Raw genomic sequence first — 25,309 nt, forward strand, 5'->3', positions numbered from 1 at the left:
TCCACATCTCCCTGTTCTTCATGCTCTAATTAGTCTTGAGTGGTAAAGCAAATACTCACTGTTAACCACACTGTCAGTGTTTCGGCTAAAGCATAAAGAGAATTAAATATCAGATCTTTTCCTGTGATGAGGAACTCTATTTTATGCATGTGTGGCTTCATATTTATGTAAAAATTGCCTCTTTAAATGACCAAAATGTCCTAAAAAGACTTTTTTGTTCTTGACCATAACTCCAACATTACAAACAATAAATAAAAAATATCAGGTTTTGTGCAGCAGTTTTGTTTCACTGTATACTGACCTCAAAGTCCTGTTCAGACAGGTAGATCTCGAGGCGGAGCGGGTCGACTCCCTCTGGGAGCGGCCGGGCCTGCAGCTGAGCCAGAGGGAAGATGTTCTGGCAGAGCCGGGCCAACACGTCCTCCACCAGGATAATCTGGTTACACACCTCCGCCTCCTGCAGCCACAACACAGGACATGGCATCAAGTCCTTTACAATGACTGCAGCTGTTTGGACAATTAGTTTACATATATGTGAGAGAGGAGTCTTGCGCTTGCGACTTACAATGACTTACAAAGATACATAACAGCTACAAGTGTATGCACTATACAGGATTTACCCTATCATAATTTATCGACAGGAATTGATAGGTCAAACAGCAAACAGCCACCCACAAATAGTCTATAAACAAAGCATCAGGCTGTCTTTGAGATTTCACATGAACAACGGTTAAAGTTACTCAGGCTACTGAAGAATGACATAATTCCTCCATTCAATTAGACCTTAGCGACGCTTAAAACGCTCTGGGTTATTTGCATTTCTTTAAACCAATCGCAATCGTCTTGGGTGGTGCTAAGCTCCGGACGCAGTGATGGTAGCTCTGCTAAATAGTCTCGGGAAGGAACTTGTTTTGGTGGAACATTTGCATCCCGTAAAAGAAAACGCCACATACAATATTAAATGAAGTTAACTGGTGACATAATACAGTAAAGTGAGCTATTTAAATTAGCTGGATACATGGTTGAACCTCATTTGCTCATACCAGTGTATCGCTGTGTGTACTTCGTCCACAGCAATTCCACCGATCGGTCCCAAAACGTCCCAGTTAGAGAGGAAATGGTCTAAACATATTCTTTGCAAATCTTTACAATCATTCCCAGAAAGAACCAAGCAGGCCTGCCTTGTTGCACGATCCAAATTTTCTTCCAAACTTGACATTTTCAACATGTAGCTTGCTAGCTTGTTGTTTCCCAAAGAGAACAGAGTTTGAGAACTGCAACACACATTATCCTGGAAATTAACTTCCGTCTAACCAGCCTATATACTGTGTAGCAAGTGTTTTGGTATAAAAGAGGACCGGTGCAAGAGGTGTGTGTTCATGTGTCATGTCTGTGTCATTTATTTTGGTGTGTGGCTGTGGCCAAAGCAGCATCTGTAATTCCACCGATGTACGGCCGACAGTTGTCGTTGGGCATTGCGGTGTTTGTTGCTCACCCTCTCGGTTATCTCAGCCACGTCCTCTCGGTGCTCCCAGCTGGGAAACATGTTGGTGAAGGTGAGTGGCTCCAGGCCGGCGTGAATCAGATACGACTTCTGAGGCTTCTTCTCGTTCTTATCTGCAGGAGAAAATCATCACAATAATTCTGACCGGAAGTTAATAAAAAAATGACTGATATGACTCAAATTTGCACTAAAACTTGGTTTTCTGTACATTTCAGCGGTTTAATTTAACGTAATAATGATAAATTATAAGTATTTGTGATTAAATGTGAACACTTTATCAAAGTTAAAGGGATACTTCACCGATTTAGAATTAAGCGTTGTATCAGTAGAAACACGGTAGTATTTTCGAATGACCGTGCTTCCCTCCCTCATGTCCCCCTGAGATGAGAGATCTCTGTATTGTGGGTATGGAAAAAAATCTTCTGATGACAGAAAACAACGATTTTTGAGTCATTGGAAGATTTTTTTATAAAAGGTTTTAGACCAGGCCTTAGGCTAATCAGCTACGACGTGACTCATAAGCATACAACATATCATTTTTCATTTTGAAAAGTCAAAGGTACAAGACTGTGTACATAGTACATAGGGGGTTGGACTGTCGTCTTTACCCGAAGCTTGCTGAAGCAAAACGACTGTCAGCCATCTTGAAGCTTCGCTAAACTGGCTCCGTCTTTTCAGCAGAAAACTTTTACAACAATTATGTGCATTCAAACTACCACACATGTGTACCACCAGGATACATTGGCTTATTACAGACAGAATACTCAACACACTACGCGAGCTTCGCCTGCTACGTAGACCAGCACCTCAGCCTGAGGTGTCCCCGATGCCGCTAGCCGGGGAAAGGGACCTCGACAGCGGTGTGCAGTAGTTTGAGGCGAGCTAGGTGGAAAGCTAATGCTAGCCGGCCACCTGTTCCATCAGTCCTGCTTGCAAGTGTCCGCTCATTAGACAACAAACTGGACTACATCCAACTTCAATGAAACTCCCAACGCGACCATTCTACATTCCAAGCAAATTTACGGCTGTGTTTATACTCTGTGTTTACAAGCCACCAAGCGCTAATGCTAGTATGCGTTAGCTGAACTTTACGGAGCCTATAATGTGTGCACACTAAATGTAGCCTGTTTCGTATGTCGTTTTTATATAATGTCGTTTTTATATATTTTAAATGTGTAACACCACTTGAGCCACGGTGAAATGTGGTGTTTTGTGTGTATGGCTGAAATGACAATAAAACACACTTGAGTTGAGTTGACCGTCTCACTGTCCGTCTGTCTGTAAACGGTAGGCGTGGCTTGGGAGTGCACTCTAAAGCGGAGAAGCAAGTGCATTCTGGGATTTGGTGCCTTTCATCCACATGAGCCAAAAACACATTTTCAGGCTTTTCTCGGCCTAGAAGCCACCAATTTCAAAAAACAATTCACATTCCTACTACATAAGTGACCCAATTTAAAGATATATTCATCTTTCCAACGGTGAAATATCCATTTAAAGTGACAGCTAATGACTTTTTCACCTAAAACATTGGACAAAGAAATTAGCAACTTCACACATCCACAAAGTGCGTGGCAACATGGAAGATTTGTGCATTTTTGGGTTCCAGGATTTAAAATATTAACATATTCTACAATACATCAGTGCACCTATCACGAGTTATTCACTGAAGCATTTCTTTATTGACCATTGCCTTGCGTACCTTTGCAGTACTGCAGCACCGTCTCCATGGCACACTTCCTGTCTGCATCCCAGCGGATGCGAGCCGACCCAGTGCTCTCGCTGTCCTGAGGCCACCAGCCCTGCCACAGGTAAACCTCGTGGAAGTTATCCACCAGGAACAACGCTGTCAGGGAGAGAAATAATTATATCACTATATGACAGGGGTCAGCACGGATGCCACCACTGGCACGCGGTAGCTCAACCAATGGCACACTAGCAATTAGGACTGGGCGATATTGACCATATATCATATCTCTGTATTTTTCAGGTAAATAGCGATACATGATATATATCTCTGTATTTTTTCCTAAGTGGGTAACAAGCACTTTTACTAAAACAGACTATGATCTAAATAAAATACAAAGACAGGGTTCCCTTTCCTGTTTGTAAATATACAGCTGCAACAAATGTAAATGAAAAATTATCCAAAATAAATAGCCTGTATTAAATAAAAAGCTGGCCTATCTCTGAGAAAGCTGATTAAAAGATGGAAAGAGAGAGACAGACAGAGGGAGGGAGAGTGAGAGACAGACAGAGAGAGGGAGGGAAGGAGAGAGACAGAGGGAGGGAGAGAGAGGGAGGGATAGAGAGACAGACAGAGGGAGAGAGAGACAGACTGGACTGAAGCGTATGATAAAAAACTTTCTTTGACCATAATGGCGATGTTGTTACTGTACAGTCCTCTGGTTTATCAGTGAAGTGAACTACACTGCAGGATGGATTCTGTACTGACATAGTGACGGCTGACTCATTATGAACGGGTCCTGCGTGGGTTGAATGCGCTCCGGTGGGTCAGCAATGGACTGTTTATATATGGACTATTTTTATATAGCGCTTTTCTAGTCTTAACGACTACTCAAAGCGCTTTAACATAGTACAGGAACCATTCACCATTCACACACATTCATACACTGTGGCCGAGGCTGCCGTACAAGGTGCCACCTGCTCATCAGATAAACATTCACACACATTTACACTCCGATGGCGCAGCATCGGGGGCAACTCGGGGTTCAGTGTTGCCTAAGGACACTTCGGCATGGAACTCCAGGGCCAGGGATCGAACCACCAACCTTCCGACCTCTCTGCCACTTAGCCACAGCCGCCCCACAACAGCACATTTAACATTAATGGTAAAAATACAGGTTTTCCGCTCATATAGGTAGAGCTGTGTTAATAAAATGTTTAACTGATGACAATGTCAGCTGTGTGGGCAGGGCAGCACAGAGCGTGTGTGAGCGAGTGTGGGCGGGCGGGGGTGAGAGGAGAAAAGCGAACACAGATAGGCTTTACAGAATAAATTGGTCGTGTAACGCAACATTAAACCATATCGATATGAACAGTATTGTATCTCATATCTCATTTGAAAATATTTCGATATAAGGCAAAAATATCGATATATCGCCCAAATGTTTCAATCAACATGCCAAATGACCTCTTTCACAGCCATTTGCAGGAGCACAGCCTGTTATTTACGGTAGTTTGATTGACATTTTCCCCATCTGCATCCCACAAAGACCCGCCCTACTTTGCCTCTGATTGGCTAATACGTGTTACCTTCTTCACAGAATGCGGCGCGGGAAAAAAAATAACACTGCCTGAGCGGGCTAGGTAGATGACGGCAGGCTCAATGCTGATATGGCACACAGATTAACAGGAACATTTTAAAATGACACTTCATATGAAAAAGGCTGCCCCTATGGTATCTGTCAGTATAAGACATGTACACTCACCTAAAGGATTATCAGGAACACCTGTAAGATTTCTCGTTAATGCAATTATCTAATCAACCAATCATATGGCAGCTGCTTCAATGCATTTAGGGGTGTGATCCAGGTCTAGACTATCTCCTGAACTCCAAACTGAATGTCAGAATGGGAAAGAAAGGTGATCTAAGCAACTCTGAGCTTGGCATGGTTGTTGGTGCCATACGGGCTGGTTTGAGTATTTCCCAATCTGCTCAGTTACTGGGATTTTCACGCACAACCATTTCTAGGGTTAAAAAGAATGGTCTGAAAAAGTAAAAACATCCAGGATGCTGCAGTCCTAGGGGGGCCAAAATGCTTTGTTGATGCTAGAGGAGAATGGGCTGACTGATTCCAGCTGATAGAAGATCAACTTTGACTCAAATAACCACTCGTTACAACCGAGGTATGCAGCAAAACATTTGTGAAGCCACAACACGCACAACCTTGAGGCGGATGAGCTACACCAGCAGAAGACCCCATCGGGTACCACTCATCTCCACTAAAAATAGGAAAATGAGGCTACAATTTGCACGAGCTCACCAAAATTGGACAGTTGAAGACTGTAAAAATGTTGCCTGTTCTGTTGAAACATTCAGATGGTAGAGTCAGAATTTGGCGTAAACAGAATGAGAACATGGATCAGTCATGCCTTGTTACCACTGTACAGGCTGCTGGTGGTGGTGTAATGGTGTGGGGGATGTTTTCTTGGTACACTTTAGGCCCCTTAGTACCAATTAGGCATCGTTTAAATGCCACAGCCTACCTGAGCATTGTTTCTGACCATATCCATCCCTTTATGACCACCATGTACCCATCCTCTGATGGCTACTTCCAGCAGGATAATGCACCATATCACAAAGCTTGAATCATTTCAAATTGGTTTCTTGAACATGCCACTGTACTAAAATGGCCCCCACAGTCACCAGATCTCAACCCAATAGAACATCTTTGGGATGTGGTGGAACGGGAGCTTCGTGCCCTTGATGTACATCCCACAAATCTCCATCAACTGCAAGATGCCATCCTTTCAATATGGGCCAACATTTCTAAAGAATGCTTCCAGCCCCTTGTTGAATCAATGCCACGAAGAATTAAGGCAGTTCCGAAAGCAAAAGGGGGTCAAACACGGTATTAGTAGGGTGTTCCTAAAAATCTTTTAGGTGAGTGTATACACCCCGCACAAGCTGCAAAGGTGTAGGTTGGTAAAGTGCAGACAAAATATATAACATAGGTATAGTCTTTTTTAGACATTTTAATGCAAAAATATTATATATGATACATTTAATGGGGAAAAACAGGCCTTACTTGGTCATGGTGTATTTATTACAATGAGTTTGTGTGTCTAGGCCTCACCAGGTTGCGGTGCGTTGTACAGGTCTTCCTGCAGGAAGGGCAGGGAGCTGACCAGGTCTGGAGCTCTGGACGGGTGGAAGAACTCATTTGCCGCAAAGTCTCCAGATGTGCTGCTCAGCTGGAAAAGCCGTGGGGTGAAGTTGAATTTACCTGGATCTGAAAAAAGAAAAACCAGAAGCCAACATGTGACAAGAAATACCATTCCTCCAAGTTTCACATCCCAATGTGGCACCGAGGTTTGGCGCTGTGTCACTCCTCAAGACTTTATATTTTCTGTCTTGGTCTTGTTTATGTTTATCGCCTGATTCAATTAATCAATTGAGTTTCCTTTATACGATATAGTTTTTGATCAGTATAGATGAATGTGTGGAGAGAATGTGTTAAAGCGGCACCTTACAGGAGTAGCACTCTGAATTTCGTTGTACGTTTTTAATGAGACAATGACAATAAAGGCATTGTGTTCTCTTTTAAAGCAAAGTGTTTGTCCTGCTGTTTAAGACAACATTAAACAATGAGGGATTTGAGACTTTTGACTTTTATTGTTGAGTTTAAAGGGGTGATAAAATGCAAAACCGATTTTACCTTGTCATAGTTGAATAACGACAGTTCGGTGGGTAAATAGGACATACATAGAAGCTCAAAATCCCATTGACACCCCTTTACTATGAAAATCTCATATTTTGAAACTGCCGCTGAAAACGGGCGAATCTCAACATAGCTGGAAGCTTACGTAAGCATCCCAAGACCTGTACCTTTGTCACGCCCATGGATGTATTAAGAGAACGGTCACGCAACCGTGACCGTTCTCTGTCATACAACCCGAGCTGTGTGACTACACAACTGACCTGAGATCAGGTAGTCTTCTGAATCTAGGTCGTGCAGAGCTCTGCTATTGCATTACAAAATTCACTTCTGAAACTTTTTTATGCGAGAAATCAACTATGTAAAGCTCAAATATGGGCCGTTTTACGAAAATGGATGGCTAATTGCAAATAAATGGCGGTGTGTGACTGAGAGCGCGGTCAGTGAGCTTGTTACGCCCGCAATCTCTTACCGCAGGTTCCAGTAATCTTATAATGGATATGTGTGTTGAGTTATTTAAACAAACAATTGGGGAAATAAACGCCTCTTGTCCGGGAGTCTCATTGATAGAGCCCGCGGTGAGCTGGAGTCCATCAATGAGAGCTAGCTAGCCTCCTCCTCTGAAATTCACAAAAATGCATTAAATCCGAAATCGGACAAGTGTTAGCTAAGCTTTGTAAGACCTTGGGGAACCTGTAATATACATGCCGTGACGAAATTCAAACTATAAATATACTATAGTTATGCCGAAAGTGTAGCTAGCTAGCCGCAATCGTTTCCCATTGTATTCAATGGGACACATAGCTAGCTGCTCCTCCTAACAAGACCACCTCACCTTCATAAAAATGCCTTAAATTCAAATTGGACTGTTAGCTTTTGTTAGCTTTGTAAGACCTTGGGGTAGCTGTGATATAAGTGCCGTGACGAAATTCAAGCTGTAAATATATTATAGTTATGCCGGCAGCCAGCCGCGGAGCCCCGTAGTGCAGTAATCCACAAAGAGTGACTTTGCCCGGGGTATTGAGCCCAGCAGGCTGCCGCTTTCTCGTCAGACTGTGTGGAGCTCCTAAAGTCTGACACGTCTTACCAAATTTGCAATTAGCCATCAATTTTCGTAAAATGGCCCATATTTGAGCTTTATATAGTTGATTTCTCGCATAAAAAAGTCTCAGAAGTGAATTTGGTAATGAAACATTGCAGTGTTTGGAATATGAGATTCTGTCGCTTCTCTAATGTGTGTGTATGGGGATTCGCTCAACCAATCAGCGCGCGTCTCTAATGTGTGTGTATGGGGATTTGCTCAACCTATCAGCGCGCATCTCTAATGTGTGTGTATGGGGATTTGCTCAACTAATCTAAATATTCATGAGCATACCATATTTGGAAGAAAAGCTCTTGTTAACAGGGCCAAAACACAGGGATGCGTAAGGGCCAATAAAATATCAACCAGGCCATTTTCAGCCCAACCAATGTTACATACCCCATTAGGAGACCATAAGGAACAGTGTGAAATACCCTATATAATCATACTATCACCCCTTTAAAAAATAAGCTGTTGTACTCAGAAAAAGACACCACCCCTAAAAACTATTGTTTTCATAATGGTTCCATATCCTAGGTGTACTATTGGCAGCAGCCAGACTAAAGGCCTTTCAAAAGGTTGACATTTGACCGCCATAACTTTACTTGGACATTTTTAGGTGCCAAGATATCCTCCGATTTCTGCCAAAAAGAATTGTACAAGCTATGACTGAGGTGAGACATTGTGTCTGACTGAGGGTAAATGTACAAGTGTAAATGTACAAGTGTATATAAATAAGTAACCAAAGTATGTGTGTACACAGTGTACCTTGCAGCATACAGTCGTAGGCCTTCCTGTCTTTCCTCCCGAGTGCCTCCCAGAAGCCTGGAGGCTCCGCTCCCTCATCACACTCATGGATGGTCACCTTGCTGCTGCTGTGGAGACCCGCCTCCAGTGGACACCTGACAGGGAAACACAACTCATGTTCCATGGCAACCAAAAGCCCCACAACACCCACCACTGACTAGATGTAGGGCTGGGCAATATATTGATATGATATTGATATAGTGATACAAGATTAGATTTCGCCTTCGATTTTGGATAGCGTAATACTGTATTATGGCATAGGTGTCTTACTGTCTGTCCAGTATGTGTCCATCCTTTATGTCCTAAGATGCTTCGCTGATCCTACCTAAATATTGAAACATTGATTTTATGTTGATTTTAGAATGTTTTTTTCTGTTACATGTTTCTGTTGTGAAGCAACAGATTGTAGCACTATGCCCGAGACAAATTTCCCCTCTGGGACAATAAAGTGTATTCAATCTATTCTATTCCTGTTTAAAGGCTGCATTACAGTAAAGTGATGTAATTTTCTTAACTTACCAGACTGTTCTAGCTGTTCTGTTATTTACCTTTACCCACTTAGTCATTGTATCCACATTGTTGGTGATTATTTATTAAAACTCTCAATGTGTAAATATTTTGTGAAAGCACCAATAGTCAACCCTACAATATTGTTACAATATCGATACTGAGGTATTTGGCCTAAAAATCGTGATATTTGATTTTCTCCGTATTGCCCAGCTCTAGCTTAGTTGTAATCATTTTAAACAGTGTTAATTTTTAGAAAAGTGTCTTAAAAGTCATCCCGAGTCATTCCTTTTATAAAGCTCACTGTTCTTTGATCTTGAGCGTGGCCGTCTTCCCCACGCTACGCGTGTGGAGCTGCGTCTTGCAGCCGTGCCACAGGTAGATGATGGCCTTGTTGATGTTGAGCAGGATCATGGAGGCTCTGGAGCGCAGGCTGCTGCAGTGACATGCCACCTCCAGCAGGTGGCCCTCCAGCGGAACCTCGCCCCGCACGCAGTACAGACGCCACTCACCTGCACACAGAGCAGCGGGGGATGGGATGAGTGAGAAGGTTAAATTTATCACATTGGAAGACTAACAAAACCAAGTGTTCTGTAAGTAAATTACAAGACATATCTCAAAATAATAACATTGTAGGACATTTACTTTCATAGTAGTAAAACATTTGTAAGAATAGGCCTAATTTTATTTTAAAAAATTCACATTTTCTTTTCAGAAACAATATTAAAATCTCTTTTCACAAATGTTTCAATTGTCAAGATCAAGATAATGCGAAGTAAGCACCGACTTAAGAATGCTACATATCAAATTTGTAGTTGAATTATTGCCAAATATACCACATATTGCCTTGCATTTCACAAATTACCACTTGAAATAGTTTGGTAAAAACTAAAGTTGTATTAACTTTAGTTTGTCCCAAAACTTTTCAAGTGGAGCTTCAGCAGTTGATGTTTTATAATGACTTTGAATTTGAATTGAATAACTGCTGCCTACCTAAAGAATTTGTAGGAAAAAATAAGGTTCTGTTGGCACACAAGCAAACATCATTTGGGGAACCTATTCTGGTTAAGAAAAAAAACTATTGTCCTGGTAAAATAGGGAATAATCTGCGTCATTAAGGCATTGAACAACCACTGAGCTTTGTAGACATTAGATAAAGAATAAAAGAAACAGAAATGTTCAAATGTATACTCTGAGTGTTCTCCTCCTCCTCCTCCCTCTTGCCAGCATGGACGATCATCGCTCCGTTGAAGCACTGCAGGAAACATGGAGGCTCCTTTCCCTGCTGCACCTGAACCTGCAACACACAGACCGGCAACCAGTTTTAACACTAATGCAAACAAAACCCTACTTTAATGCCTACATACAGTAGCGTGCTCATAGGTAGGCAGGAATCTGGAGGACTTACTGCAAGAAACCAACATCAGGAAACATCTGGAAATCACTGATTAAACTGATGATGCTACAAAATCAGTATTGACATAAAAAATAAGGTGTTTTTTCCCATACACTCAGTCCTTAATACAAAGGTTATTGTGTTACCTTGGGAATCGGGTGGGCAAGCGTGAGCATTCAATTTAAGTTAAGTATCATCACTTAAACACTGAAGCGTCTACTTTTTACTTTCTGTTAGATTACTATTTAGCTTCTGTTCTGATTAGTTGGCTGGTGGGAAGCCTGGTGTCCTGTACCTGCGCCCCTCTCTCCTCGTCCAGCTCCACCGTCATCAGCGCTGACGTTCCCTTCTCGCTGACAGTGGAGTGTCGACCTTGCCAGAAGAAGTAGCAGCATTTCTCCTTCCCCGGCCCGCTGCTCCTCGCCTCAGGGTTCTGCCTGCGACCGACTGGGACATACATTCAAAGACCAAAATATCAACAAACTACAACATTATTATTTTAACAGCATTGACAACTCAGGTCAATAATAAAATAATAATAATTCTTATTGCAGCAGAGGCCATGTTTATCTCCCTGTGCAAACTTTTAAAAATGGTGCAGCTTACTCCTACTGCAGAAGAAGTCACTGATGTCGTTACTAGTGTGCCAGGATCATATACGTTTTACTGTTTGTGGGGTGATATGCGGCTGGGATTTACCACAATGAATGTCATTACATTTAAATACAATAAAATATTCAAATTTAACTGTTTGAACACAGCTCTGTCATTGACTTGTCTGTGTACTTGACTCCATCTGAATTGTCCAGATCTGTCAAATCTTAACCGTCTGCTGTTCTGTGATGAAACAAAGATTTAGATTTGAGATTTTAATGCTTTTAAATTGAAGTTTCTCATACAAGTAATCATCATTGTCATTTTAAAGTTTTAAAAACAAATTCACCTCATTGACTTTCTAAGTTATTTATTTTTCATAGATTGCTGCTTTGTTTTGAAAACTGTTACACAAAGTGCCATAATAATTAAGATTCTGATTACAAAACAGCAAAACTTGGTGCTTATTAAATTATTTTAACATGTTTAGCATGCTGTTTGGATTTAAATGCAGCTGCTGTGACATTTGTTTCCCCTGTTTTATAGAGGTCGTAATTTGCATCTCCTAGTAAACTCTGGTGTTCACTGTCCACGGTATATCCACAACGTTTTATTTCAGGGATTGCTCCGGTGGCGCTAGAAATTCCGCCGGATGTCCCTCTTTTCTGTCTTTTCTTTACCTTCCTCTTTCTTTGTGTTGGCATTTTAAACTCCGTTGGATTTACGAGGACAGTGGATTTACGAGGACTATGGTTAACTGCTCCTCAGATCTCTGCAGGGTAAATCCGGACAGCTAGCTAGACTATCTGTCCAATCTGAGTTTTCTGTTGCACGACTAAAACAACTTTTGAATGTACACGTTCCACCAAAACAATTCCTTCCCGAGGCTATTTTGCAGTGGCACCGTGGCTCCGTCCGGCGGAGCCACGGTGCGCCGACAAAGACGATTGTGATTGGTTTAAAGAAATGCCAATAAGCCAGAGCACGTTTCTCTCCCATCCCAGAATACTGCGTGGACTAACCGGACCCTCCTCCGCAGCGCTATGGAGGAAGGTCTGGCAATGCCAGGCTAAGTCCACGGTGACTCACCCGAGGTATTGACCGTGTACTTCCACTTGACCACGTAGGCGTCTCCCTCGTGGAACTGGCCGATGCTCTGGCGCGGTAGGCGGCTGTAGTCGAACTCAAGGATGTGCCAGACGTCCACCGACACCGTGCTGATCTCCTGAGTCCTCATGTGGTCCTCGGTCTCCACCGGGCCGTGGCCACGGCCCACATTCACCCCGTCCAAGATGGTGGAAATAGACGACTGGAGGACGGGCAGCATCAGGGTAGTGTCGTAGGGCCGGCATTCCTTCCGCGGGGCCTCCTGATGATCAGAGTAAAAAACAATTAAGGGATGATGGCAACCTCCAGCCTGATACAGGTTATTCTAACAGGTAGAATAAGCCACTTGTATTGCTATTTTAGTCGTCAGTGGTAAAACATGAGCTCATTCCTTAATTCAAATTCAATTAAAAAAACTCCCCTGTCTTCTTATTACAGAATCAACTGTACCTGTCCATAACACCTTTTTTTCTCTTTCTTTATTTTTTCTTTTCTCTATCTTTGTTTGTATGTGGCTGTTGCTGTGGTTTTGTTAACTGTTGTGTCTAACTGTGATTGTAGTGTATATTTATGTATAAAACAAGATGCTACATCTCAAGGGGTTATTCCTAATAAAGAATTTCCAACAAATAACTGTATTTGTCCCAGAGGGGCAATTAAAAGGCACAAAGAGTAGCACATAAAAGGGACAATTCACAGACAAGGTACAACTATGAATAAATATATAAAACCATACATAGTAATGCACTGCATAACACTATGCGTTCTAAAGTGCTAATCAGTAACAAAAGTGATGCTTTCGTACAGTATCCACTGAAAGGCAAATGCGCTCTCATCCTTGTTTTGGTCCCAGCGTGTAACCAACTGTTCCTGGCAACATTGACTGAGATTAAGTGTGAGTGGCTCACAGTCCAAAGAAATAAACATATGGGGATATAGAGAAAACATATTGAAACTCTTTGATGAAAACAAAACTCCTCATGAAACAAGCGTTTGATTTTCACCTTCTGCTCAGGTACGAGCTCGCCACCTTCCTTTGGTGTTGGCGACTTTGCTTCGGTCCAGTCTACAAACTTCTCTTTGAACAAGATCGTCTCGTTGTGCTCTGTCAGCCTGCCGAATATCGCCCAATCAGGACGGCCCTGGCCCTTCCTGTCAATGAATGCACACACACACACACACGCACGCACGCACACACACACACACGCACGCACGCACGCACGCACGCACGCACGCACACACACACACACAACTTGTGCTAAATCAAAGAGCTACAAGTAAAGTAAGACCATGCTCATTGAATGTATGTGTGTGTGTGTGTGTGTGTGTGTGTGTGTGTGTGCGTGCATGTTTGTGTGTGTGTGTGTGTGTGTGTGTAAATATGCAAGTGTATTTATAAATAGTTATAAGAGTGTTTTTATGTCCTCTATTTTTTTTTTTAGATACAGTCTGTAATTGCTGTTGCTAGAATATAAAAGTAGCAGATATGAGCAATAATATCACCCTAAACAGACTATTTAGGGGCAAATGTGTCACAGTACTGAGGGTCCTGACAAGAACAGAAACACAAATGTGTTTATGCCTGTGTGTGTACTACTAGTCAATTACATTATGTGTTGGTTGGCATACTTAGGCCAAGTTTTAAATTTGGGTTAGGTTAAATTTAGGGTTTAGGAGTAAGCCTTCAGAAAATGAATGTAAGTCAATCATATTTATTGCAAGGGATAATGTGTGTGTGTGTGTGTGTGTGTGTGTGTGTGTGTGTGTGTGTGTGTGTGTGTGTGTGTGTGTGTGTGTGTGTGTGTGTGTGTTTTTCCCACCTGGGTATGAGTGTGTTGCAGCCTCCAGGGTCCAGAGGGTTGATGTCACAGCAGGTGTAGTCAAACGTCCCGTTCCAAAGGTGTTTGGCGAGCTGGAAGGCCACTTTCCTCTGGGCCAGGGTCACCTCCTTACCGTGCCACACATACACCTCACTGCCAAAGTCAAACACCAACACCTGCAGCAAGACAGCACACACAAGAGGGAAGCATAGGTGAGTCGTTTTTTTGTTGTTGTCCATGTTAACTAACACTATACAGTGGTTTAGTTTAGAATAAATGTCTGTCAAACAATAAGTACATAAGAAAGTAACTACATAAGTAGTTTAAAAAAAAGACCCATCTATATTAGATGTATGTAATATGTGCATATACCATATGGAGTTTTACTAAAATAGAAACAAATAGTAAAATATAAAAACACAAAATCTAAACATTAAGGAACAAACTGACAGCATATAACAAAAACACAAACAAATCACACGAAACTCAACTAATTTGACGTTTAATGAAAAGTAAGACTGTAAGATGTTCCATTTAATATGCAGTGCACTCCTTGATGTTAGCCCCACTGTCTTGAACCTAATTAATTTTTTTCAGCAGCAGCAGTACACAGATTGATGTAGGAGGTGCTCGCCATGGCACCTGCTGTTGCTAAGCAACAAATTAAAACCAGCTTGAAGCACAGAGCTCCGCTTAAAAACTCTAAAACATCATAAATATTGATATTCAGAGCTTAGTGCCTTAAAGGAAAAGTCCACCTTGAGAAACTCTTAAACGTTATTATGTTACGATTAAGACATACTTTATTGATCCCGCAAGGGGAAATTACATTTTTCACTCTGTTGTTTTTGTTGTTAGTTATAACACACATTACACACGGGTCTGAAATACACACACATGCCCAGGACCTATACATGCACTAATGGAGACATGTCAGAGTTATAGCATGATGTAGAGCGACCTACTGTACCAGCTCATGTTTTGATGCTGCGTTACATTCTGGTGTCATGAGGCTACTGGCAACTCAAAGCAGAGCTGAGCAGTGCCAGTTAAAAGGCATCACTCTTGGTTAGAGTATAACATTTGATTTATTTAATCCAGGTTAGAAACACGGACCTCCTTGGGTGCCAGCAGAGAGCTGCGAGGGACCTTCCCCCACTCGTCATCATCAGGAACCAGTTTGTCATCCAGCAGTCTGAAGATACAGTTGGTTTCCACAATGGCATTCTCAAACTGCTCATCCTCCTCGGGTGGACCTGCAGCTATAAGCACAATTAGACACACTGTAAAATACCTGTGTGACTGTCTGCATGCATCAGAAAGTGTTGACAGTAGGGGTGTAACTCATAAGTTTTATCACGGTAAGATATTATATTGATTCTTTAGACAACAATATGATATTTGCTGGTATTACAAAGTTTTGATTTGATTCAATTCAGGGGCCTGCAATCAATATGAGACAATATCATTAATGCTCGCTTACTGTAACACAATCAGTTGCCTTTCTATCATCTCACAAAAAGCAACTAAAGCATGATTTTACAATTTTATTACTGAGCTCTTCCAGACATTTAAATGAAAAACAAACTGTATTATTAATATTTTTTACTCTGCATAGATGATACAGGATTGTTGATCATTGAATGGATCCTGATCCATGTATCGTTACACCCCTTGTTAACAGGGTATCTGTACACTCATTGTAAGACAATTGCAAGCCATGCAAGCCATTTTGAGAGCAACCACATAAACTGAACATTAGGGGCTCAGGTCTTACGTTGATAAGCAGTCTGTCCTCCGAGGATGGTCCAGAACTGCTGGGTATCTAGACCCTGTGGGTTGACCCCCTCCTCGATGGTCTTCACCTGGTTGGCCCTGCAGCCCATGTCCTTCTTTGTCTGGATGAAGGTGGCCAGATCTATTGCCTACGGGCAAGAAACAGAGATCTGTTTTATAGTGACAGAGACAGTGGTGATGTCTGTGCACTGTGTATATCATGCTCGCATGTTGACTCTGAGGGAAACAACAAGGACAAGGACATGTGACTTTTCTTGACTAACCCAGGAACGGTGAACTGATCTCAACAACATCTTGTTTCACATTTGTACACAAGTTCTGAGAAAAGGTCCAACTTAACAACTGAGTCACATACTGAGGACAAAGTGAGGTTACTGTGAAGAGACTTGGCTGCTTTGCATAAAGAGGAGGCGCAGTAGAAAAGCAAATGTATTACAAAGTGTCTAGACAGAACCTCTTTGGGGAAATGGAAGAGCTGTAGCCTGAGCGCATGTGTTTGTTGAGAAGCACAGATGCGTGTGTGTGTGTGTGTGTGTGTGTGTGTGTGTGTGTGTGTGTGTGTGTGTGTGTGTGTGTGTGTGTGTGTGTGTGTGTGTGTGTGTGTGTGCAGGGAATGGGGTAACACTTTACAATAAGGTACACAAAAAAACAGGTAGTTAATGATTAGTTACCCTTTTTGAAAAGGGTAGTTACCCTTTTTCAGAAGGGTAACGAATGGTTACCGATAGTTACCCTTTTTGAAAAGGGTAGTTACCCTTTTTCAGAAGGGTAACGAGCTGATTATACTTACATAGGCTACTTTTACTTAAGTAAAATTTTTAATACAGGACTTTTACTGTAACAGAGTATTTTACAGTGTGGTATTAGTACTTTTACTTAAGTAAATTATCTGAATACTTCTTCCACCACTGAACCTATGTGACAGACAACATTGGATCAGAAAGATGCCACCTTACCTCCACACTCTTTCCCAAGCCTGACAGATCTTTTGGGATTTCGTTCGTTAATTGGCATGGACGGGATGACGGATGACAAGAGATGAAAAGAGGAAGCAGCAGTAGAGACAGCATCTTTGTGCAGGAGGTAGAGGACCCAGTCATTGCTAATGGATATCTTAGGTAGCTACACAAGTCCCAGCTCACAGTGGTTCTAGTCCAGGTTTTATTTATGCCTCCACCTGTATAAGCTGTCTAAATCGTGTAGAAAGTCTTGCTGCCTGGGCACACGCCTGAACCTTCTCCTGAGGCTTTGTCAATGGATGGGCAACAGGTTTGCGGCTTTTAATGCATCAGGTGACATTTGGGGAATCCCTGCTTCACTTCAAGATGCTCCCACACAGGACATCTTTACTCAGCAGGACCCTGAAAAAAAGTTGCAAGAGTGATAGCGCATGTGTGTGATGTTATTAGCCAGATCTCAGCGGAGCTGTGGAACCCTATTGTTTTTCTACTGATTCTTCTTCTTCTTCATCTTCTTCTTCTTCTTCTTCTTCTTCTTCTTCTTCTTCTTCTTCTTCTTCTTCTCCGCCTAAAACTCTGACTGCAGCCTAAACCGTACATCGTTGGGGGTTGCCATTTTCAGGACTGGTCCCAAACTCCGCAAGGACCTCAGGCGCAAAAATTGACTCACTCCCACCACTAGGTGGCGCTATAGCAGAAAAAACGCGTTTGGCCCTATAACTCCCACACCGTACTTCCGACAGTCAAAAACCATACATCTACGCATTCCCTGGATCCGACTGAATCACGTGATATAGGCCACGCCCATTTCCGCCTAGACTTTTATGCGTGAAAAATCACAATTTATCAAAAACCTACTTTTTCGAACTCCTCCTAGACCGTGCGACCGATCTGCACGAAACTTGGACCGTAGCATCTCCTGACTGACCTGACAAAAATGTATTAAAAGAATTTTGATAGGATAAAAATTGCGCATATAACGCACAAACTAATTTGTGTAGCTAACTATGAAAACACCAACTTTGCCATATCTCAGCCAAAATAAATGCTATCTACGCCAAACTTCAGATTATTCTTTGCCATGACCCTCTGGACGTCCCACATGCGTTTTACGAAAATTGGTCAATAGGGGGCGCTACAAGTACAAAAAGTTTATATCTCATTAACGGCTCATCCAATTTGATAGGTACCATCTATGGACAATCCTGAGGCCAACCCTAGAATGGGGTACCGAAGGGTCAAAGTGGGCGTAGCCTATGGGACACATGTCTAAATTTACCACTTCCACTAATGTGAACAACTTTAAATTTACAGGGTAGATGGTCAATGGGCCCTGGACCACACCTACCAAAAATTACACATGTGGACCACTAGGTGGCGCTATAATGTTTTTTTGTCATTAACTCCCACAATGCACATTAGAAATTCTTACATCCACGTGTTCCTTGAATCAAGCTGAATTACCTGATATAGGCCACGCCCATTTCAGCGCAAAGGTTTTTTCGCAATATCGCAATTTGCAATTCGCAATGTGCAAAACCAACTTTTTCGAACTCGTCCTAGGCCGTGTGACCGATCTGCACGAAACCTGGTAGTTAGCATCTCCAGATGGACCTGACAAAAAGTTATTGAAGGAATTTTGCTACGTTAAAGTATGCCAATTTGACGACCAAAACATTTTTCCTAGCTAGATACCACACACATATCATACCATATCTCGGCCAAATTAAAAGTTATCAGCAAATAACTTGATGTTTTTCAACATCCCACTATGATGCTCTGTACCAATTTTGGCTAAGATCGGCCTTTAGGTGGCGCTATAAGCAACGTTTATTTGTTTTGGCCAAGAACTCAATGCATTTAAATGGGAAATTTGCATTGTAATATCTCTGCCACAGTAAAAGCAATCAACACGAAACTTGTTCAGTCAACATATATCAATTTGGGCCTTTTAACCCCGTCTGAGGTCGAGCATGTTGTATAAAACCCCAAATGGCACTTCTGATTCATAACTTTATAACTTCATAATTATAAATAGTCAAAACGTAGGGTCTTTTGGAGCTAACAGCTAACAGTTGCCCCTTTCTGCTGGTGTTTTTTTTGTCTTCCTAGCCCTTACAGGAGGTTTTGCATCCACCCTAGAAGTCTTGAGTTGTTCGGGTCTTTGTGAAATTAATCCATACTGTTAAAACCAAGATTGATACACTGTGTGTAAGAAATGTTAATAGTTTGTCCTTTATGAGTTATAATGTTCAAATGGTTTATTTTTGCACAGGATGACTCCAAATATATAGAACTGTAGATGCGTTGCTCGTTCAGCATGCTGCTCTGAGGATTTGTACCGAATTTGGCAAAGATGGGCCAGTAGTGGGCGCTATAATCAACGTATAAGAGTTTTGCCCTGTTAATCAATGTTAATGGAATATTTGCAATGGGAATGTATCACAGAGCTTGCAGCTCACACTTCTCAATAATTACTAATGTTTATCTCCTAGCGTTACATTTTGGTTTTTGCTTTCGCGTGGTCCCCTGGTTTTCTACAATAAACAAACTTCCTAACCCACCTGACAAAGATTCTACAACCTTCACAGTGGACAAATGTAACTCTTTTCTCCCACTTTTTCAATCCAAAATCAACACCATTCATAGGCGCTGATACCGTGCAATTAAACATTGCAGTTGGTGCTAAGTGGAGAGTCTGTCATAGTGTGATTGGTTATGTCGGTGGCATTGATTCTTAATTTCCCACGAAGCTGATCGCGGTTACGTGTCAGTTAAACTTCTCATCTCCAATCCTATCTGTATGTGTGAGAAGTGGCGCTGTCCTGAGTTGAAAGACTACTTTACGGCTTTATTATCGAGTTAATAGGCGAGTGAGTTTGTGTCGGCCGCTGTCCATTTCCTAAGGTTCTGAAATGCAAACAACTTTTGACTACTTTGTTTTTTTTAAACGACGTGCGCCTGTGAGCACCCACGGAGGATAACATCAATGACACCATTTCCAACAACCTGAACACCTTCCCTGCTCCTTCAACCACCACACCTGCCTACCCCCCTCCACCCTCTCAGTCAGGTTTGTTTATATATTGTTAAAGGTAGTCTGTATATGCATGGAGATGAACTGTTAACCACTACATTTGCAACGGCAGAGTACAGCAGGGTAACTAACCATTCGTTACCCTTCTGAAAAAGGGTAACTACCCTTTTCGTTACCCTTCTGAAAAAGGGTAACTACCCTTTTGAAAAAGGGTAACTAACCATTCGTTACCCTTATGAAAAAGGGTAACTACCCTTTTCAAAAAAGGTAACTAACCATTCGTTACCCTTCTCAAAAAGGGTAACTACCCTTTCAAAAACAGTAACTAATCATTAACTATCTATTTTTTTGTGCACCTTATTGTAAAGTGTTATCGGGAATGGAAATGAAAGGCAGAACCATCAATAAATCATCATTGTTCAAACACCAAAATTACAGTTTTACAGTTATAGCCTTGATTCTCGACATCCAAACCAAAACTCCTGAGAATAAGGCACAGTCTGTAATAATTAATAATAAAGGTTCAGCGCTCACCTTAGCCTTCTCGATGACATTTGAGAACTCTCCTATCCAAACGACGCAGTGCTCTGGAGTGACCAACAGGAAACAGTCGCCGCTGTTCAGTGATGATGCTCTCGGCTCCACTAATCTGGTCTGAACGTGACGACGACCTGGAAAGAATAAAGTTATTAATCTGCTGAGTTATACCTTTCAGTTCCTTTAATGCACATCAGCTCTGTCTAATTAGAAACGTCAGATGTCCAAAACAGGTTAAGGCTACTAAGCATTTTTAAAGGAATAGTTTGACATGTTGGGTAAAACACTTTCTGGAGGAGTTTAAATAGACAATAATAATAATAATAATAATAATAATAATAATAATAATAATAATAATAATAATAATAATAATAACTATAATAATGAAGCTACAGCCAGCAGCCAGTTAGCTCAGCTGAGCACAGGGGGGAAACAGCTTGGCTAGCTCTGTCTGATGTTTACAAAATCTTCCAGCAGCTCTTTATTCACTAATTAACAAATAACATCTTGCTTGCTTATTCTATAAGTGTAAAAACAACAATTTGCTGTTTTTATGGACGGTTATGTGTCGGACTACTTGGCTGGGAGCAGTAATTTCCTGGAATCTCCACTGGTTGCCTAGCAACTACTCATATTCAAAACTTAGGCTGCATTTCCAAAAATATCAAACTATTCCTATAAATTCTATGTTTATTCTATTCGTGCTTTATCAGTCTAAACCCTGAACGGAAAGAAAGTGGCAGGGGAGGAACTTCATGCATACAGCTCAGCACAGTTCACCTTTGACCTGCATCAGCATGAGGTTCTTGTAGGGCACGGCGCTGTTGTTAGACATCTGCTCCGAGATGTTGACGCTGCGCAGACTCACGCTGCTGAAGTTTTCTTTACTGGCCAGACCTGCCAGAGCAGCCTCAGAATACTCAGAGCTTTTATTCACTAGAACCGGAAAGAGTACACATTTCATTTAAAAAACACCTACAGCGGGTAGAAAAATAACATAAATGCTTCATTAAACTTTAAAATTAACTAAAGCCCAACTGTAAACACTGCTACAGAAGTGGGTCATATGAGGCTGCATTCCAATTATACTGTTTACCCAACAAACAAAGGGTAATGGATGTAGTTTTGTAGGCTTAGGTGTCCAATTTTTCCACTGGGATTTTTTGACAACAAACAACATAACAGACATGCTAGAACTGTATTTGGTCTTTCGGTCTCTTTCCCAAATACACACACAGATGTCATGCTCACACTCACTCTTCGCAGCCTTGATCCTCTTGCTCTCCAGCTGTGCCACATTCAACCTCTGCTCGGTGTACTCGTGTCGGATGTCCTCTCTGGCTGCCAGCATCTTCACAGGGTTTCTTGACGCCTGGACGTTCCTGGATGGACGCACCGAGCGCTTATGCTGCACCATGGCCGAAGTCAACCTGGAAAAGGGAGAAAAGCATGTGTACGAGTGGTAAACTCATTCATTCATTGAACTCGAGAGACCATTGAAGGGCGGCCCTCATTTACAATGACATTGAGTAGTTACAAAGACAACAACAAAACAATAACACAGAAAAGAATACACCATCATAAGAAAGATAAAAAGAAAAGACAATACAAGTTTAAGACATTCTGAATTGAAAATTTGATAAATAAAATGTGATGAATGAATTAGGATAATAGGGATTAAAAAGAAAGAACAATTATGTAAAGCAAGTACAAGTAGAAGTTTGCAAGTTTGTCCAAAAATTAGGTGTACTGTATGAATTATATACAGACATCACTGCAAGCTTTATTATTTGCTTACTTGGGACCCTGAGAACCAAAGATGGCGTCAAAATCCTCACTGATCTCGATCCTGGTGGGCATGCGTGGAAATTCAGCAACGTGTCTGTAGAACTTAGAGAAGATTTCGTCGTCCAGCTTCATCACTTCCTTCACTGCCTTCTCGGTAACTGTTAAGGTAGTTTCCTGCAGACCTGCCACTGATCAACAAAGGAAGACCAAAGAGTAGGGTTGTCAATCGATTAAAAATGTTAATCGCGATTAGTCGCATGAGTGTCCAAGTTAACTCGCGATTAATTGCAAATGAATCATACGTTTTTCATTTTTTATCGGTTCTGTAATTTAAAAGGGATATTTATTTCAAGTTTTTAAAGCTCAAGTGGTATTTGAGACTCAACGTACTCTGGTGGTAACTCTGTTAACATCGACAGTACATGCAGATAACTTTAGTCTTGTGGAGAGAAATATCTGGAAGGGCTTTGAAACTCAACTTGCCATTAAAAAGACTTTTTCTTTATCCATTTCCATTTCATTTGTTTCTGCTAGGCATCTACACCCGTTCATGGGTGTAAAAGTCTCTAAATCTAGCGAGAAAGTCGCCAAGTTGGCAACACTGTCCACAACGTTACTGCTGCAGCTTCCTGATTTCCCAATGATGGAGCGAAATCACAGAACGTGCGCTCGTTATTCACACGTAAAAAAAATTTAGTGGGCTGGCATTAAAAGGAATTTGCGTTAACCCGTTACTATCGCATTCATTTCAGCAGCCCTACAAAACAGAAACTAGATTAGGCCCCAACACAATAATAAACAGGTAGGAAAGGATTTGCCGAAATAGCAGAAAAACACGTTCAGCAAAACCCCAGCAAAGAAATTGATTTTTTCTTCTTCAGAGATCTACTGCAGTTGAAGATGACACAAAACATTGCTTAATAGATATTAATATCACTTAACGAGCTTAAAGTTGGTGAGGAAGTGCATACCTTTGCTGTTCAGACGTCCCAAGAAGCTCTCCAACTTGTCTAGTTTCTTATCCGATTCCATTTCTGGTCTGGCCTCAATTTCTATAAAGGAAATCATTCAATCTTACTAATGGTGATAACGTACAAGATTACATTTAACCAACAAGAAAAGGTACATCATTTGGTCATTTCCCATATGATTTTTTTCAATTACCGGTATTAGGTATTTAAGCAATTTGAAAAATGTTTTGTTTTGTGTTTTTATAATGTTGGTTTAATAGTTTTTATGATGATTATACATTGTAAAATGTATATAATATAAAGTACTGTTCCATCACACATCCATTCACGCTGGTTGATACACTCCTCTGACGGAGGTGGCGGTGAGGACACAGGACGTGCAGGTCTGTCTCACCCTCTGGTGGTTTGTGGACAGCAGGCACGCTGCTCTTGAGTTTGGTGGAGACCGGCGACAGGATGGGGCTGATAACTGAGGAAGAGGCTGCCAGGCCTGCGCACACACAGACAGAAATCACACCATAGGACAACATATCTCAGATAACCTGCTGTCTTTACCAGTTTATTTCAATGCTTATTAGGGCTGAACGATTGGGGAAAAAAATCTTATTGTGATTTTTCTGCCAGATATTGCAATTACAATTCAATTTGCGAAAAAGTTTAGCTAAAGTTCAATATTCCCTGTGTAACAGATAAAACATGTCACGGAGCATTATAACATGAGACACCATCAAAAGGCTCTATATTCTTATGCGGGGATGAGAACAATGGATATGAAATGCCAGCAATAAGTGTTTTTCTTTTAGAAAACATGGAACATTTATCACAAAAGCTAAAGTTATAATAATAAAAAACAATTCCAATAAAAAAGTATCAGTACTTTCCTGTAAACTGAAATGTCTGATACGCCTCAGTTCAACAGCAGCATCTACATATTACACCTTCTACCATCATGTTAAATAATGTAATACAAATAAATAAAAAATCCACAGAAAATAAGACATTTCTGTAAACAATCTGTGATATGTAACATTATTCCAGCATTTATCTTATGAAAAAACAGTAAATATAATTAAAAGAGGAAATGTTACACCAAACATTCAACATTCAACTAAATATAACGATTAGCTAATCGCATTCTTTTGAATCTCGATTTCGATTGAAAAGAATTAATCGTTCAGCCCTAATGCTTATTATTATTATTTACACTGGGCAACTAGCACTAGACGGCAGCATCAAGAAACAATGTGAATTTTGAATTCAGAAAATCATTCAGTGTGACCTAAACCTCTGTTAAAATGATATGAAGCTAATTTTGGGGCATCCGACTTTTTCTTCACAGAGGAGCTGTTTGATAGGAGACAGAAGACACTTGCATGTTATTCTTAGGTTTTGACTCCCACTTTCGCGTGTGTACATACAGATTTCCACAAATGATCATACTGGGCATTCAAATCTAATACCAGAAAACAAACCTCATCTAAAGTATTTGTGTTAGTGGTAGGGAAAGTGTATTTTGTAGGCCCTTATAGTCTAATAAAATAAGTGTATTTGTGCATAAAAAGCCCGTGCGGCTTTTTTCAAAATTTGAAATGGTGCATACCCCAGTGTGGATGGGTGGTTTGTTTGTGCACTGACCTTTCTTGACCATACGTGCAGCCACGGTGTACTGGGTGGAGTCATTGGCTGCTCCTTTTCCCTTTGTCTTCCAGGCCTCCTCACGCACAGAAATCATCTGTTTTCTCTCCTCAATGGATATCTGGGCCTCAATCTCCTCTCCCACCTTCTGCACAGACAAAAGGAAATCAGAAAAACTATCAGGTTATAAAAGATTTTGTGTCTTGTCTTGCATGCAAAGCAATAATCTCTGCACAATGATCAGGGTGTTTTCAGTCATGTTGGACTTATTTACTTCACACGTTTTAAAAGCTGCATTATAACAGAAAACGAGATTGTGGAGCCAAACCAAACAGGCTCCAGACACCATTGGATCTACTATCCAAGAGTC

The 25,309-nt window shown here is 41.3% G+C and overlaps 1 protein-coding gene across 10 annotated transcripts in view; it reads right to left on the minus strand.

Annotated features, from left to right (window-relative positions):
• Positions 1-25,309, minus strand: part of LOC120568044 (supervillin-like) — an 85,052-nt gene that overhangs the window by 3,481 nt on the left and 56,262 nt on the right. For all 10 annotated transcript variants that reach the window (XM_039815236.1, XM_039815230.1, XM_039815234.1 and 7 more), the window contains 20 exons: positions 24,940-25,087; positions 23,699-23,794; positions 23,305-23,385; positions 22,344-22,521; positions 21,803-21,975; positions 21,326-21,481; positions 20,543-20,679; positions 15,993-16,140; positions 15,332-15,477; positions 14,216-14,391; positions 13,400-13,547; positions 12,378-12,657; positions 10,990-11,141; positions 10,490-10,595; positions 9,603-9,810; positions 8,753-8,886; positions 6,322-6,477; positions 3,204-3,347; positions 1,496-1,617; positions 302-457 (listed from right to left, as the gene is read on the minus strand). In XM_039815236.1, coding sequence (XP_039671170.1) covers positions 302-457; positions 1,496-1,617; positions 3,204-3,347; positions 6,322-6,477; positions 8,753-8,886; positions 9,603-9,810; positions 10,490-10,595; positions 10,990-11,141; positions 12,378-12,657; positions 13,400-13,547; positions 14,216-14,391; positions 15,332-15,477; positions 15,993-16,140; positions 20,543-20,679; positions 21,326-21,481; positions 21,803-21,975; positions 22,344-22,521; positions 23,305-23,385; positions 23,699-23,794; positions 24,940-25,087 — 3,045 coding nt within the window. The remainder of the gene's footprint in view (positions 1-301; positions 458-1,495; positions 1,618-3,203; positions 3,348-6,321; positions 6,478-8,752; positions 8,887-9,602; positions 9,811-10,489; positions 10,596-10,989; positions 11,142-12,377; positions 12,658-13,399; positions 13,548-14,215; positions 14,392-15,331; positions 15,478-15,992; positions 16,141-20,542; positions 20,680-21,325; positions 21,482-21,802; positions 21,976-22,343; positions 22,522-23,304; positions 23,386-23,698; positions 23,795-24,939; positions 25,088-25,309) is intronic.

This window comes from Perca fluviatilis, chromosome 11, assembly GCF_010015445.1.
Source record: "Perca fluviatilis chromosome 11, GENO_Pfluv_1.0, whole genome shotgun sequence".
Classification (NCBI taxonomy): Eukaryota; Metazoa; Chordata; class Actinopteri; order Perciformes; family Percidae; genus Perca; species Perca fluviatilis.